Source organism: Dryobates pubescens, chromosome 13, assembly GCF_014839835.1.
Source record: "Dryobates pubescens isolate bDryPub1 chromosome 13, bDryPub1.pri, whole genome shotgun sequence".
Lineage (NCBI taxonomy): Eukaryota > Metazoa > Chordata > Aves > Piciformes > Picidae > Dryobates > Dryobates pubescens.
Window position 1 is genome coordinate 11,453,188 of NC_071624.1, and position 16,803 is coordinate 11,469,990.

General features: G+C 42.6%; 1 protein-coding gene across 1 annotated transcript; it reads right to left on the minus strand.

Moving 5' to 3' along the window:
• Positions 1-870: 870 nt before the first annotated feature.
• Positions 871-14,787, minus strand: LOC104302958 (cytochrome P450 2J6). Its single transcript, XM_009903518.2, has 9 exons — positions 14,614-14,787; positions 12,652-12,814; positions 11,271-11,420; positions 9,505-9,665; positions 7,143-7,319; positions 5,541-5,682; positions 3,460-3,647; positions 2,142-2,283; positions 871-1,049 (listed from the first exon to the last, which is right to left on the minus strand). Exons 1-9 carry the CDS (start codon positions 14,782-14,784, stop codon positions 871-873), a joined length of 1,473 nt encoding a protein of 490 aa, XP_009901820.2. The 5' UTR covers positions 14,785-14,787.
• Positions 14,788-16,803: the final 2,016 nt, after the last annotated feature.

The following is a 16,803-nucleotide window of genomic DNA, read 5'->3' on the forward strand; positions in this document are numbered from 1 at the left end:
CACCTCTGATGCAAAGTTAGCAGTGAAACCCACTGGCAAAGTGAATATCTCATCCCACATTTATGCCTCACCCAAGCAGGACTGATAATGGGTGTGATTCTATGTCATAGAAACTTCATGTTAAAAACCTCACAAAACTCAATGGGCAAACCAACCACTCAACAATACCTTATCACAACAATCAGGCTGCCAAGACACACTTTCACATTGCTACCAAACACCCAATTTCAGTTTCTCTCTTCAACTTCAGATTGATTCTATCTTCCACATCAAATTCAGACATTAACGCATTCACGTTCTGATGTGTTTCCTGGGTTTCTGGTCTTGGAATGTTTTGTTTGTTTGTTTGTTTGTTTGCTTTGGTTGATTTTTAATTTGCAACCTATCAACAAATTAAAGTCTGTAAGTTGAGGACAGTAAAACCAAAATAGAACTTTAAAAGTGTGTTTTCCCGAGCCAGATTACTTGAGGTCATCAAACCACTCACAGAAATTACAACTACTCAGCTCTTGCTGAGATCCTCTGTTGAATTTTACTGGGGTTTACTCAAGAGTGAGCACCATGACGATTCTCCTTGCCTAGGACAAGGAGATGCAGCATGTTGGCTTGAGCTGGGAGCTGTAGCATCTTGCTTCAGGTGCTCTCCGAGAGGAGAAAATAGCTAAGATCCTTGTAAGAATATCTGAGACCTTCACAAGGACCAGACCAAAAGTACTGGTAGTCTGGATCTTGACTTTCATCTGCTTTCTGAATGTCCCTGGGATAGACTAATATCAATATCCTGGCTAGCAGAAGAAGGTTTGTCCACTTGAGAGGAAATTCACAGACATAAATGTAGCTGTCTCATGCCACTCTGTGAGGTGCTGCAGCCTAGCGTGGAATGGCACAAATCCTGTAGGGATGGGGCCGCAGTGTACCCCCAAAAATGGGCTCTGTGTTGATCTTTGTCACCCCCTCAGGAAGCTGGAAGGTGAAAGCCCGCAGCAGGTTGGCAAAGAAAATAAAGAGCTCGGTCCTTGCTAGATGTTCCCCCAAACACACACGGTGCCCTGCAGGAGGAAGATTGGGGAAGGACAGTGAGTACCAGGAATTTGTCAGTTTCATAACAACTTTGTTCATTCTTGTTATAAGCAGAGGGTTTGTGGGTTCGTTGGTTTTGATTGGGTTGTTTTGTGTTGTGGGTTTTTTGTTTGTGGGTTTTGTTTTTGTTCAAGGCCTGGATCTTGAAAGTCACAGAAGAAAAACTCTGTGAATTCTTTCTCAGAATGATCCCTCCATTCTCCTTAGTGAAAATTCCTGAGGTACCACCAGCATTCCTCTCCTGACCTGGTGGAAAATTATTTTCCTTTTAGAAGAGATGTTGAGCTTCAGGGTCACACACAAAGAATCTGCCCACTGTTTACACATTCCTTCTTAGCGGGTCCAAGTCAGTGGATAAAAATTACTTAGCAATGACATTTGCAATTGAACAAAGGCTTGGTCCCTTTAGAGGCAAAGCAGGAAGCCTCCTGTTAATTTCCAAGGGTTCTACACTGGAACCAATGGCATCAGCAAAAGAGGTGAATAATGCAGTCACATTTCTGGATTAGCAGACAAATAGAAAAGAAAAAGGCATTTACACTAAGAAACCACTCTTGGATGGACATCCAAGTGACTAGTCTGCTACAACAACAGAGAAACTGAACCAAAACCAACAGAGTAGGAGCTTTACTGCAAAGTGTGATCTTAATGCAGTGTTGTATTATATTCTTCTTTTGCAGCTGGATTTTCAGTTCTATAAGCAAGAACTTAATCCTTTGTATACCAGGATGCATTCTGCTTTTCTGTCAGTTTGTTCCTTTCAAAGGGCTTGCATGTAACTCCACTACACTCTAGGCACATTTCTTCCCAGGACAGATAAAGTACAGATACAGAATACTACAGACACTACCTGCGACTACCTGCAGCATGCAACAAGCTTAGGAGTTTGAGTAGGATTCCCACCAGAGTGTCCTAAGAACAGTTGGGGATCTGACAGCACAGAAGCAGAAAGAGAAACAAGCTAGTACTATTCTTTAAAAGCAGCAAAGAGAGATGTTATCTGTACAAACACCATAGTCTCACACTTCTGCTGGGTTGGTTCAAAGCATCAGTACATTTACCTGCCGAGAATGGTAAGAAGGCCTCACGAGGCATAAAGTTTCCTTCTTTATCCAGGAAATGGGCAGGGTTGAAGTGCCGAGGTGTTTCCCATTGCTCAGGGTCATACAGAACAGATGCTATATTGGGCATAACGACGGTGCCCTGCAAGGGAAGAGCTTGATTCAGTTGCAGGTACTAGCCTGTCACCCATCAGTGTCTGCCTAGGGGATAAAACTTGCTGCTTGTTGCAGTTTCTTTGTGGTGAGTAGATAGGATGTGGCTAGAGGACCATTTGCCTAGAAAACTGGAGTAGGTGATCGGTTTCTGTGTTGGAAATTATCTGTTCTCAGCCCCACAGCTATGTCAGTAGCTGTTAACAGCATTAGTGATGTTAGAACAACTGCACTGTGATCACTTTTACTACTAATCTTAATAACACCTCTAGTAGGATTCTTTTGTTGGTATTCAGGTACCAGCTTTGGAAAATTCCTTTCGGGCTTAGGAGAGAGAAATGAAGTCAGAAATAACTGCAATACTTCACTGACAATCTCTGAGCCCTTTTAGCAGTAGTACTTCAGCCTTTTTTCTTTACTGGCTGGCCCTAGCAGACCAGTTCACATGCCCTAGCTACCTGGCTGTCAGAAGCAGACAAAACAGAGTGAAACCTTCACCACAAAATGAGTTAGGTGGGGCCAGTCCCAGATGCCAGTAATAGTACTGGCCTCTCCCATCTCTCTTGCAATGAAAACAACTAATTCCTGTTTCTTGCTAGTATTTTGCAGTGAGAACTGGCACCCAGCACAGCTTATGTCACTCCAAAAAAGGCCTTACTGGCTGTGAACATGTGTCTTTGGCAGTTATTTGGGAGCAACAGCCTTTCAGGTGTTACAGACTGAGGCAGGTCCTTGGGCTCATGCAATCAGTTGGAGCTAGCTATGAGCCATCCTCTCATCAGTCTTCCTCCATCCCAAGAGTGCTGGCAGTGCCAAATTGGGCAAGAATAGACAATCCTGCTTTGGCAAACTGGTTTCTCATCTCAGTCCATCTGCAGCCAAACCGGGCTGGTCTCTGCAGTTGTGCTGTGGATGAGCAAGACAGGAGCTGAATATTTCTGTGGCAGAAGCAGGGGTCACATCAGCTGCAGCTGATGGAGCATCAACACGCTGAGTGAGAGAATTAGGTCATTCCTGGAACCACAAGTGGTAACCCTTCCCCAGGCACCATGTTCCTGGGTTATATGGAGAACATTTGATAGATGGAAAACAAGTAACCAAACTGGAATAAAAGCTAAATGTCTCTCAGCTGAAGACAGAACAGAGGCTGGAAATACGTCTGTACCTTTTTGAGAGGGAATCCTAGCAACGTTGTGTCCCTGACACACACTCTGGGCACGCCAACAAAGACAATGTTGCTGAAGCGTTGGATCTCATGAACCACAGCGGTTGTGTAGGGCAGTTTTCTCCGATCCTCGTAGCAAATTAACTGGGAAGGACCCAAAACAGCATCCAGCTCCTTCTGCACTTTCTCTGTGGAGAAGTAGTCACCATTTCAGATGGGAAAAATGCATAAAATATTGCAGCAGGTCCCTTTTCTTAGAGAAGAGGAAAAGTTATTATTCCACCATAGTACATTGTCTATAACCTGTGATTTCCTATGACAAAATGCCTGAGTTTAGTAAATGGAAGATAACAGGAGAATAACCTAAGAGTGCAGTCCAGAATCATAAACAAGGACTTTAATGTACTTAACTGCAGCTCTGACAATCATCTTACAGAATCTACACCCATTTTAGTGGGTGTAGGGTGGGTCACTCAGCTCCAGCTTTTGAAGGTATTTAGGGATTGCTTACTTTACCTTATCTCAAAATCTAAATCTCCTGTACAAAATTGACATAAATGCCTCAAGTATTAACTCCCAGTACAAGGGATGAGTTGAACAGAGTGGGTCCAAGTATGGCAACACACTGTATGAACAAACATCTGAATCAGCCTAAAACCCTGGATGCAGTTAGGTACTCAATGACAAAGCCTTTGCAGCCTCCTACTGAGGCCGAGGGAAGAAAAGAGCCTCCCTTGTTTTCAGTGCTCAAGCACAGCAGATGGAAAAGCCACCAGCCCCAGGACCCTTAAACCCTGGCCGTAGCCTTTCTTCTCCTGACATAGATGTGGGTGAATAAACTCAGCCCGGATCTACAGACACATACATGGAATTGGTGTTAATAAGATAAGCAACCACGTTTACAATATTAACTTAGACAGGGACAGCCTCTCTGTGTTGCCAGCAGTTCTTGCCTGAAAACATCATGTCTACATATCAGGCAGACAGAATCCTCCCCTTAAAATGCTTTTTTTCCTATTTCTACATTTTCCCATTCCTTGCAGATCTTTATCATAGAATCATAGTACCAGTCAGGGTTGGAAGGGACCACAAGGATCATCTAGTTCCAACCCCCCTGCCATGGGCAGGGACACCTCACACTAGATCAAGCTGGCCAGAGCCTCATCCAGCCTGGTCTTAAACACCTCCAGGGACGGGGCCTCAGCCACCTCCCTAGACAACCCATTCCAGGGCTTCACCACTCTCATGGTGAAGAACTTCCTCCTCATGTCCAGTCTTCACATTCATGTTTTGGTTGGCTGGTTGGTTTGTTTGTTTTCTCCTAAGGTTTGTGTGCTGCTTTGTGAACAAACTACAAGAAGTATTAGTGGCTATAGTTAAAGACTAGAGACTAATACCATCAGCTGTTTACACACAGAATATGGTCTGCTGAAACCCTGAGGTCACCTCTGAACCCTCTTCCATGGATGCCCACTGCCTAGCCTGGTGAATGAAGCACTCAGCAAAGAGAGAAAGGAGTTAATGCTTTATTTCAGGGAACTATATGGCTTTTCAAATTGTCTTGCATCTCTATTTCATGAAAAGAAATATGGAGGAAGAGACAGCTCTCTCCACCAGGACCATGGGCCTTCCTTAGGACAACCTGCCAAGTGTGAAGGTGGTTTGTCCAGTAAGGGATCCAGCGGGTTGTTAGGGGTATTAGTGTACTAAGCAAAGCATGTTGTGCCAGGAGGGGAAGTGAGAGTGGGATGACTGTGTCTCATACCTGAATGATGTCTGGTGCAGACAGGACTCGTATTCAAGCCCTGATTCTGGCTGCCATCAGCCTGAAAACTCTTCACATATAGTGCCTCACTGACTTGACACTGCAAAGAGCTAACTTCTGTCTCACTACAAATGCCTTCAGCCACCTTGTTTGGTCAGGTCAAAGGATGAGCCTTTGATTTTTCCCTCTGCTGCCTCCGTTTTCAGAGAGTGAGAGACAGCTTCAATGAGTGGTTTCCATGCCTGCAACTCATTATACTCAGCCACCATTAACATTTGTAGAACCCACAGCATTTCACAAGAAGAATCCCTCTCACCTTGGACATCCGGATTCACGACCATATAGAGCAGTCCCCAGTACAATGTTGTGCTTGATGTCTCTGATCCACCAAGGAAAAGATCATTTATAACATGTACCAAGTTGTCTTCATCATACTTGGGCTTGGCCCCATCTTTGGACTGCAGATGATGAATTTAAAAAAAAGAAAAAAAAAAAGATGAAGTTAAAGCATAAAAGTTAGGTCATCCTGTGTGCCTCCTGTGTGAGAATCCTTACTGCCACAGCTGGCATGTGCACAAAGAATATTCACAATTACAGTTTTTGGTAAGTACTAAGAGATTCATATTTTCCCAAACAGACATGATAAATCTGCATTGCTCTTTTTCATGAAGTAGAACATTGCTTTGTTAAAAACCAGGCAATTTTGTGCCTGTTGACTCAGTCATGATAACTTTAAAGCACACTCCCAGTTGTGCAGTTAGCCTGGGAGTGTACTTATAAACAAGTGCCCCACAGTGTGGCCTTACTCTCTCCAGTATGCTACCAAACACCAAAGTAAAACCTATCTAAAAGCATCTCAACAGAACACCTTGAGAGGAATTTCTTCTCTCAGTTCAGCATAGCTGTGAACTGGTGGGAGAGACATACCTGCCCAAATATATTCTTCTTATAATTAGGGAGTAATAATCATAAAAAGTCAGAGAAAATCCATTAGGGAAAAATGTTTTAAAATAAACAAATTGCAATAACTTGCACCCCTGCACATCTTTGCCTCTAAAATGCTTATTTTATTAATCTTGTCACATTCATTCAGACATAACGTACAAGAGAACATATCAGCTCCTTCCAGAGCCTGTGAGCCAGCACTGACAGAACACAGCAGCCTGACTAGCTGAAAGCTTATGGCCAGAGGGAGAGTCTACACAAGCTTCATCTATCCTAGGAAAAAGATGTTTCTTTTAGCTTTAGGAAGCTGGGACTGATGAGGTGCAACTGCTGAAAGGGACTGTGCTAGAGGTGGAAGGACTACCCTCCTTTTGATGCTGCAGCAATTATACCAAATAATTTTGGGATAGCCTGGGAATTCTTTGAAGAGCAGAGAATCTCCTCAGATCAGGAGCTAAGAGACTTTCCAATAAACAGAAGATCCTCCATGAAGTTCCCTCCTAGAGGAGGAACAACGCAACTGTGTGGCACGAGCCAGTGTCAGCACACACAATGAAACCCAAAGCAGCACGTCAGCTACTTCAGGCTGTCTATGTGTGAGTGCTTAATCCCAAACACGAGGTACCCTACTGTAGAAGATGAGGTGGTCTACCAAAATTATGTGACCTACAGGCATAAACTGTCTCATGATTACTACAAGGCTGAAGTATACTCATGGATACCTGTGGAGAGCAGATGGTGGCTCCCGAGTTCACACCCAAACATACTTTGTGGTACTTTGTTCATGTAACCAAACCATAAATCTGGGTGCCTTTCTGACACACACGAGTTAGTATGTCCCAAGCTACTGTGTTCACATTAAGGAACCTATGAAATGTATGAAACTATGATAGAAGGGGGCAGAATGGATGATGTAATGGTCTGTTTAGCCTTGTACTCCATGAATGTGTGATCAGGCAGAATGAACACTTACTTTCTCCATCTCAGCCAGGTAGAAATCAATGAAATCCTGTGGTTCATCTGACATCCCTCTCTCCACGTGTCTTCTGATCTCCTTCCTTGCAAAGTTGCTCAGGACATTGTAGGAAGACAGCGCTTTCTTATGAGGACCAGGGAGACAGCGCATCAGCCAGGGCAAGAGATCATACAGCTGTGGGAGTGACACATGAGGCAGTGTGAAATACCCACCAGTAACAAGGCTGCTTTTAGAAGTACCAAAGGCTGAATTGTCCTGTCTGGGAATGCTGATGGTGGAATAAACAGATTAGCACTGCTTTGAGTAGATTTTTGCCATCAAGTGAGAAAGCTTTCCTAGTAATTTGGACACACTTCTGGGGGTCAAGGCAGTACTGACAACACTGCTCATACCAGTAAGCCCACTTGGCTACTTCTATTACTAGAAGACTTTACTCCTGCACAGTTGAGACCCTAGCTTTCACATACTCAAAATGTGAGGACAAACTTTCCAGATATTGAGTGGCTACTAAGATTAACAAGCCTGAAGCCTCAGGTAATTGGTCAAATTTGTGGAGGTCACAGAAGCAAAGTGTAAACCAGGTACCATTCTAAGAGCTAATTCAAATTTCCCCATCAGAATTTTCCCTTGTGACTTCTATAGGACAAATAATTGTTTTGATGGTTAGGAATATTACACCTTCAGTCTTGATGAGTGTATTTATTCACATGTTTGTAGGCTCAAAGTATTGTCCTCTAGCTTGGATAGTTCTCTTTGCAGCATCTGCCATCCCACTTTGCCAAGCAATCCCCTCACTTTGTTCTTTCAGATCTAACAAGTGAAGTCTCTCTAAATTCAAGCAATAGTTCACAGGTCATCCCCTTAACACTTCTCTGCATTTGTTTCACTTCATACTCACACCATAAGGTGTCCAAGCCTTTAGCAAAGTCTGACAGATTGCCACAAAGTTCTCCCCCGCCCAGAAACTACTTTAACACTTCTTCAGATCTAAAGGGAAAATAATGCTGGAAACTATTTTATTTGCCTTTTTCTTCCTGTTATCTGCTAGCTTAAACCAGTCCCTTTCCTCTGAACTGAAATGTTCCAAGCTCATAACAGAGATCAACCTGATTAATTCCTAAGAGGGTTCATAATTTAATTTTGTACTATTATAATTTATTTCATTCTTATAACTCCAAGTCCACAGTGCTTGTGAGCTCTTGAAGCAGTATATTCTGAACCTCTTCCGTACTGTGAAAGTGTTCTGGCTTTGATAAGCCACAATCTTCCTCTATTTTTCTCTTTTTCACTGTTGGAAAGTTGCACAGTGCTACCCTCAGGTGATAGATTAGTAAGGTTTACTACCACATCAGCATTTTAGTTTGTCTTTTCCAATTAAACTAAATGTCAGTGGAATTTGCTGTGATACCCACAGTCCCCATCATACTGCTTGTCCCTCTTTAAGGGTCTAAATAACAAAATATCATTTACAGGGAAAACTTGAAGTGTGCTTCAAGACACCTAGAGTGCAAAGTTGCCCTTTGTGGTAGGTTGTGGGAAGTAGCTGCCAAAAAATCTCTGACAGAACTTGAATTGCAAGACTGCCAGAGAATCATAGTATCAGTCAGGATTGGAAGGGACCACAAGGATCACCTAGTTCCAATCCCCCTGCCATGGGCAGGGACACCTCACACTAGATCAAGCTGGCCAGAGCCTCATCCAGCCTGGTCTTAAACACCTCCAGGGATGGGGCCTTAACCACCTCCCTGGACAACCCATTCCAGGGCTTCACCACTCTCATGGTGAAGAACTTCTTCTGAATCTCCCCTACCTCCAGCTTCATTCCATTCCTCCTAGTCCTATCACTACCTGGTATCCTAATGTCTGTCTTGGTTTTGTAACATGTGAATTGCAAGCTAGCATGAACTAATGGAAAGGTTCCTAAAGAATATTTTATTTGTGAGGGAGGAAAAAGGCCGAAAATTTTAGCATACCGTTTGCAGAGCAGTGAAAAGCAGAAGAAATAAATTCAATTGTACCTATTTTAGGAGAAGTAAATAAAGGTGGGAGAAGCAGCACTTGAAGAGTTGAAATTTATTACAAACTTCAGTCTCAAGTTTTAAAGTTCCTGTTAAGAGTCTCAGAAATGCTAAAAGTCTTAAAGTCAGGAGTCAGAGAGATGTCTCCTAAACTTGCCAAGAAACAGATTCCTTTAAAAGGGCCTCAGAACCGGGTAGTCAGTAACAAGGTCCCCAAGGATATTGCTTAGCTCCCAGTTTGCATTTGCCAATTGCTCTGTAATTAGTCCAGCCCCATTTTTGCATCCATAGTTCCATTTTCTACCTATTTCAGAATACAAACCAGCACATCATTTACTCACCTGATGAACAAAGCTGCCTGCAAACCTGAATAAATTCTCCGTGGCGCTGATCAGTTCGTGGAAGGTTTTGTCCCCATCAGAGAAATGATATCCAAAAACCAGAGCACAAATTACATTTGAAATGGAATGGAAAAGAGGGAAAGAAGGATCCACAGGTCTTCCTGCAAACACAATAACTGGTGTTCACTCTCAATGGTTTTTTTTTCAGGTATCCCTTATACAGATAGGGTAAGATATTGTTAGAGACTACATCAAATGTCCTCTTTATCCAGACAGAGCATGAATGAGCACAGAGATGTGGCATTAGCTAATGAGAATAAGCATAGCCTTAAAGCAGAGGATGCTGTTAAACTGTTTCCTCATAGTTCTAAAGCAATGGCCTAGCCCTTCCTGTGAAATAACATACAGCTATGATCCATTAGATATCCAATCTGCTGTCCTCAGCTGTGTGGAAGAAGAAAAGTCAGAATGTGAGAGAGAAGAAATGTCACTGGAGAAGACAGTGGCACATGTTCAAAAATGTATAAAAAATACTGAAGAGGAAAGGCTGAAGGACTGTGGGAATATTCAAGAAGCAGAATAGATGTATAGGAACTGCAAAGTATAGAGGATAAAACTGTTACAGTCTCAGCTAGCCATTATATCTGTGTCTGATGATTTTTTAAAGTTATGAGATGTCCATTAAAAAAACCAAAAAATTGTTTGGATAGAAACCCATCAAAAATTGTTGGGATAGAAATGGTCCTGGCTTGGACTCTAGGATGGACTTGGTAATCCACTGAAGTTCCCTCCCTAATCTGACTTTCTTGATTCTCTTGCCATTGGTTACTTAGCCAGACAGACACTAAAATATCCAGCTTACCTCATGGCACCCAATGCTGTTGAAATGTAGAGAAATGACTCAGCTTCACAGTACTCTCTAGTCACCTGTTGTAGGCAGTCTGAGAATGGCCTGGCTGTGCAGTCCAGTGACATCATATCATATCATGTCATATTATACCATATCATATCAGGCTCTGACCAGCCTAATCTAGTGTGGGTTGTCCCTGCCCTTGGCAGGGGGGTTGGAACTAGATGATCCTTGTGATCCCTTCCAACCCTCACTGATACTATGAACTGAAAAACTCTGTTCTAACAATGAGGCTATGCCAGCTAGCACTGCAGCTGTGTTTGGGTTTACTTGGAGGTCTGAAACAGAATTTAGAAGTGCAAGAAAACATCTTTTCTCCTACCCAACACCCACATTACTATCAGGCAGTGATTCAGGTGGTCTTCAGAGTTCCAGAAGAAAATCAGCCCATTAGTACTAGATGAACAGGACCTAGACTCCCTCTCCTCTCTTAGCCATTGATAACTATTATTGCTATGATTGTTTTCATTAATATTTAGTATGTAACACTAAGGGTTGAAACAAAGAATAACAGAAGAGCCAGTCACTTCATCCAAAAATACTTAATCTTTTTTACATTACAGTTGATGGTTCCATTAAAGAAATCACTCTGCAGCTACTGATCCATCTCATATCACAATCGTATCATAGAGAAGTGCTAAGCACATGGAGGTAGACTATCAGAGGTTCCCAACTCCATTATCTTTATGAACAGCTTCCCACTTAGGATACTACACTCTTTATGCTCTTTGGGCTTTGGTAAGTTCAGATACACCAGTCTAGACCTACCCTGGTGCCAGAAAAGGGTAGGTAGGTTTTGATACTGAATCTAAGGATCCAGGACTGAAAGGTGTGTGATTTTTTAGCAGATAGATACCTTTTAGGCTCATAAAGAACTCCACCAGGTGAGAGGCCTCCTCTTGCACTCGAAGCTCCAGGCATTTTTTCCCCATTCCCATTCTGCGTAGAGTCATTATACCAAAGCGTCTCTGCTGCTTCCAGGAGTGACCACTTGCCAGTATAATACCTGAGGCATTCCCTGGCATATTAATATTTGCCATAGACATGTATGGTTCATTTACAAATGTATTATAAACTACACGGAGTAAAAGAGAGAATACACTGTGATACAAATGTCTGGAGTTCTGGAGCCCCTATTACAAGAAAGAGCTGGATGTGCTGGAACATGTACAAAGAAAGGCCACAAGGATGATCAGAAGGCTGGAGCACATCTCCTACAAGCACAGGCTGAGAGAGCTGGGGCTGTTCTGTCAGGAGAGGAAATGGCTCCGAAGAGACCTTATTGGGGCTTTCCAGTATCTGAAGGGGGCCTACAAGAAAGCTGGGGAGGGACTTTTTAGGGTGTCAGGTAATGATAGGACTAGGGGGAATGAAGCAAAATGAGAAGTGGGTAGATTCAGATTGGATGTTAGGAAGAGGTTCTTCACCAGAAGGGTGGAGACACACTGGAACACGTTGCCCAGGGAGGTGGTGGAAGCCCCATCCCTGGAGGTTTTTAAGGCCAGACTGGATGTGGCTCTGAGCAACCTAAACTAGTGTGAGGTGTTGCTGCCCATGGCAGGGGGTTGGAACTAGCCAATCTTTGAGGTCCCGTCCAACCCTGACAATTCTATGATTCTATCTTTAGGTGAAATTATCAGTAATCAGAAGTCACAGCCAAACATACCAAACTCTAACTAGACCACAAATTCTTAATACTGGTCATAGTTAATCTTTGAAAAGAGCAATCTAAGGATTTGCTGACTGCCCTGTTCCTGTGTCAGAGGCACTTGTACAAGGGGTACGCACCAAGTATTTAAGAGTGGCTGCAAATACAGCAATGAGACTTCTGAAGGATGGTGTTGTAGGTCTCTTGCTTGTGATGGAAGGTGTTTGGCAGCCATAACATATACAGTTACCAAACATATAAACAATCTTTGCCTTCACGTAACACACAGCAAAATCATGTGCAGCAAATTGGATTATCCTGTCAAGAGGGCAAGACTGCTGAGTTCTGAGCTGGGACCACATACATCTTGAACACAGCAGAAAGGTCACCTAGAAACAATCTGATCTTGGGAAAGCTCAGTACAGAAGGCATGATGGCAAATGGTAAGTTATTCTCAAGAGCTAATGGTGAACTTGGCAAATAGCTGACGGAAGAACATTCAGAGTGGGAGAGTAGAGAGTCTAACAAGGTAGAGCAGTTGGCAAAGTTAACATTGCTGTGCACTATTTATCACAGGAAAAAATCTCACCTTTTCCTTTGGCCAGTGCTCTGAAGAAAGGAGCCAACATCCGCCCAGAAACATCTTCAGGGTGTGTAGTCATGCCATCCTTAACTGCCTGATAGCCATTCAGGATGATCACCGGTGTCCACCCAAACCACAGAGTATACATGTTGCCGTGAGTTTTTGCCAGCTGTAGGTGTGCAAGGTGCCAGAAAATAATGAAATTACTAAACTCCTCAAACGTCTCAAACAGACATTGCACCTGCTTGTCACCAGCCCAGTCACCAGTTTGTGCTGAAACCATCATCCCCATGAACATACATAGCATATATATATGTATAGCATACATTCCATGTTATGAATATGTGGTGTATATATATATTATGACTTTATAGTAGCATATAGTCTAGCTATGTTACGAATATACATGTGTTATGAATATATATAGTGTGTGTATATACATAATGAATTTATACACTATATATAGTCTATATTCTAGCTGTTATATGTTATGAATATATATAGCGTGTGTATATATATAATGAATTTATATAGCATATATCTGTAGCATATATTCTAGCTGTTATGAATATATATACTCTGTATATATATGTACATATAATTCATATATAGTGTGTGTATATATATGTAGCATATATTCTAGCTATGTTATAGCTAGAAGCAGAAATACTGTTTTTCTGAGAACAAGGCTTTCAGCAGCCAATTTTATTTACCAGAGGGAAGTGATTTCCCCCCACCCCCCACACCCCCCGCAAGAACAAGCTGCAGTGACACTGCAGCCAAAGAAAGGAAACTTTGTGTTTTACACTGCATCACATCCAACCTCAACATTTGTACCTCATTAACTGAACAGCCACAATCTGCACCGCTCTGGGGCTCTATGCCTCCAGATAGCCCTTCCTTTGCTAGAGGAAACCACAGATTAATCCTGCTCCATCTGTGTGCTACAGGAGAGGAAGGGGAGCCAGAAACTAGTCAAGAGCTGTGAGGTGTTAGAGGGATGCAGCTGAATCCACAATACTGAGGAGAGCACTGATCGCTGGAGACAGCAGAGGTGTCCATGCAGAGACAGGTGTATGACAGATGAAATTTAATCATTTCTGCTAAAGGCTTTGTCCAAGAACAGGACTCTGCTCCAATACACCCATGATGAGACAAAGGAGGTCCTAGGCAGTGTCTAATGTGCCACCAGAATTACATCCAACTGCTCACATCAGTCACTCACTTCTCCTTATAATTCTTTCAGTGCTGGCTTTCCAGTCCCTCTTACAGCATCACTGCCTGTCTGGTTACAGGATCATAGGATGTTAGGGGTTGGAAGAGACCTCCGGAGATCATTGAGTCCAACCCCAATGATCTGTGTGTCCTGTGCATACTGCCTCAGGCATAGATCTGAATTAGAAGTTATCTGGAAAAATGACTGCCAGAGTACAAAGGGAGGAGCAGCTTCTCTAAAAACAAGTGGCAAGCATGTTGTTTCAAGGAGGTGCTGGAAGCTGGGGAATGTATGCCCTTTCTGTATGAACCTCCATACATGTGGTTTAATGGCCATGATGGTGTTAGCTTGGTTTGACTCGATGGTCTTAGAGGTCTTTTCCAACCAAACCAAGCCTATGATTCAATATGTATATACCACATGGTCATGATCAAATGAGACAATACCAGCATTTTAGAAAGTAACTAGCAATGGAGAAACATCTTTTCAATTATTGCTATTCTCTGACTTCAATAACAAGTCAGAAACCCTCCCCCCCAAGTTTATTTGATTCTTTAAGGGCATGAAATTCCTTGTAAAGATGACATACTTGCATCAGAAGGTGACTTGGATTTAGACAGTGGGCTGCTCTTTTTATCTCCATACCTTGCCTGTAACTTTCTAAGATCTAAACACTTCACTTTGCTATTAACATAAGCATTTTGTTTAAGCTGACTGAAGTTAACCAGCTAAGAGCATCTTAAAAGAAATACCTCCATCAGAAGATCCCGGTGAAACTGGAATTTCAGATGCACCAAGTTGCCAAGCAATGGGAGAGGAGCTGGTCCAGGAGGGAACTGCTTGCATGCCTTTTGCAGTTTGAAAAAGCTAACAATTAGCAGAAAAATGATCAAGACTACAAAAGCTTGACTTATTGTCAGCATGTCAGAGCTGGTTTGTCCGCTTGTCTCTATCAAAAAGAGGGTTCTGGAGCTTGGAAAAGGTGCTCTTCCTTCTTGTTCCACCAGTTCTCTCTGCAGATTGAGTTCTGTAAAGTCTTGGTTCCTTTCCCTCCCTCTGTCCCTCCCTCTTTATCACTGCCTGCCCTTTGCCTGCACCACATACATCTACAGACATATAGAGAGACAGATCTCTGCCTCGGGACCTTTAAAATCATAACAGCTGTCCATCTCAGAATCCCTGAATTCAGGTGGTGAGTGTTACATGCCTGTTGCATTAGGTTAGGTGTTCCAGGTGCTTTGCTCACTAACATTGTTTAATTTATCTTTAGATGTGATTGTAAATTCCGATTTGCCTGTCAGTACACACAGTTCACACAGGCAACCCCAACAGCAGTGGCAGACCAGGGGTGCAATTAGAAAATGAAACTACGACATGGCATTTCTGAATGTTCAGCCCACTTGAGTGTTCAGCCCACTTCTTTCCCCCAGCAAATGGGGATAAAAAATAAAATAGAGCTTCATCAGGTGAGGATTAATTATCTGGAGGTAATGCACAAAACCTGACATTATATTTGAATAGCAAAAATAACTGTAATATTAAATTTGGGGTTTTTAAAATGAAATAAACAGAAGAACCACAGTTAGAAAGTTCTCCCTTTTTTGGTGTGTAACCTAGTTGAAGCCTTCATTTGCCTTGGTTTATTTTCTGCATTTTAAAATCAGTTTCAGAATCCTGGCTGTTAGCAGTTATCAGTAGGTTATCACATTGAAAAATCTCTCCTTTGGCAATGAAGGGCTTCACACCTAGTTTGAAACACAGTCTGCCCAGAGGATCCTATCTTGCACTGCAAGGAGAAAGTGTCTTCACTAGAAATGAAGTCCAAGTCTGAACAAGAAATCACCCTGCCCTCCAACATGTAGGTAAAGGCATTATTTTGCAAATCTGGCAACATTAAGAAGGTGACTCAGTGACATTAATCCACCTCCTTCATTTGACCAGCCTTTGCAGCTGTTGTAGGTACCTATGTGCCTGCATCATGCAGTGAAGGCAGCACAGAAAAGCTGGGGGTTTATGACCTTATCTGCACAAAACTAACAAGGGATTAATGGGCAGCTTGTGTGGGAAGTGGGCTGAGGCCAGCTCCATGGCTTTGCTAAAACCAGGGTAAGTCAGGTTCAGCTGCACACTATGAGGCTAAAATCAGCCAAATATAAAAGCAGAAAAAAAATTGTTTCTTCAAAGCAAAGTATCAAGCTTAAAATTTAAAAACAAACACCCCACCCAAACAAACCATCAAAAACCCCAAACCAAACAAATCCACACGAAGACCAGAAGAAGGTTAGTTTTGTGCAGACAGCTGAAGTCAGAAGAAATCCTGAATTGCATACATTTCATGAACAGACCAAATACAATTGTATTAATCTCTTGTTTGTTCAATATGCCATTGCTCAGGTTTAGACATCTCATTCCTAGTGTAGTGATCTGACTTCAGTGAATGAATTCACCTCTTTCAGAATGTGGGTGAGATTTAACTGGAATCAAATCACCAGGGGCAGAAGCAGGAGGAAGCCACGTAAGCCAGCCAGCAGTTTATCCTCTCAGATGTTACCACTATCATTCCCTTTTTTCATGTTTTCAGAACTTTCCAGCTGTCTGAAACCCAGATGCATGAACAATTACTTATGCTGGCGCCAGATGGCACTGGATAAGCTGTGCTGGAAACAAAACCAGGCTGAGGGGTCTTATGTTGGCATGGATCTGTTCCTGTTTGATGCCTTCTCTTCTGGACACACTGCCAGCAATATTTGCTGGGTTTATACTTTCGGCAGGAAACTCATCCTTCCTTAAAGGTAGTAACCCAAATAAAGAGCAGTCCAAAGAAGTGGAATCAGAAGGCAAGAAGAGCACATTTTCACAAAAGCTATTGGGAAGTAAAAGCTTCTATAAGATTTTTTAGGGGACATAAAAGCACGCTGTGAAGTAAGTGATGGAAAGAGTAG

Bases quoted from the DNA above. Each gene is read 5' to 3' on its own strand.
- LOC104302958 (XM_009903518.2), bottom strand. From the start codon at position 14,784: ATGCTGACAATAAGTCAAGCTTTTGTAGTCTTGATCATTTTTCTGCTA. The intron at 12,815-14,613 runs GTATTTCTTTTA...GCACACCTACAG, and splicing joins ACCGGGATCTTCTGATGGAG to CTGGCAAAAACTCACGGCAA. The intron at 2,284-3,459 runs GTACAGACGTAT...CTTCCCTTGCAG, and splicing joins TAGGATTCCCTCTCAAAAAG to GGCACCGTCGTTATGCCCAA.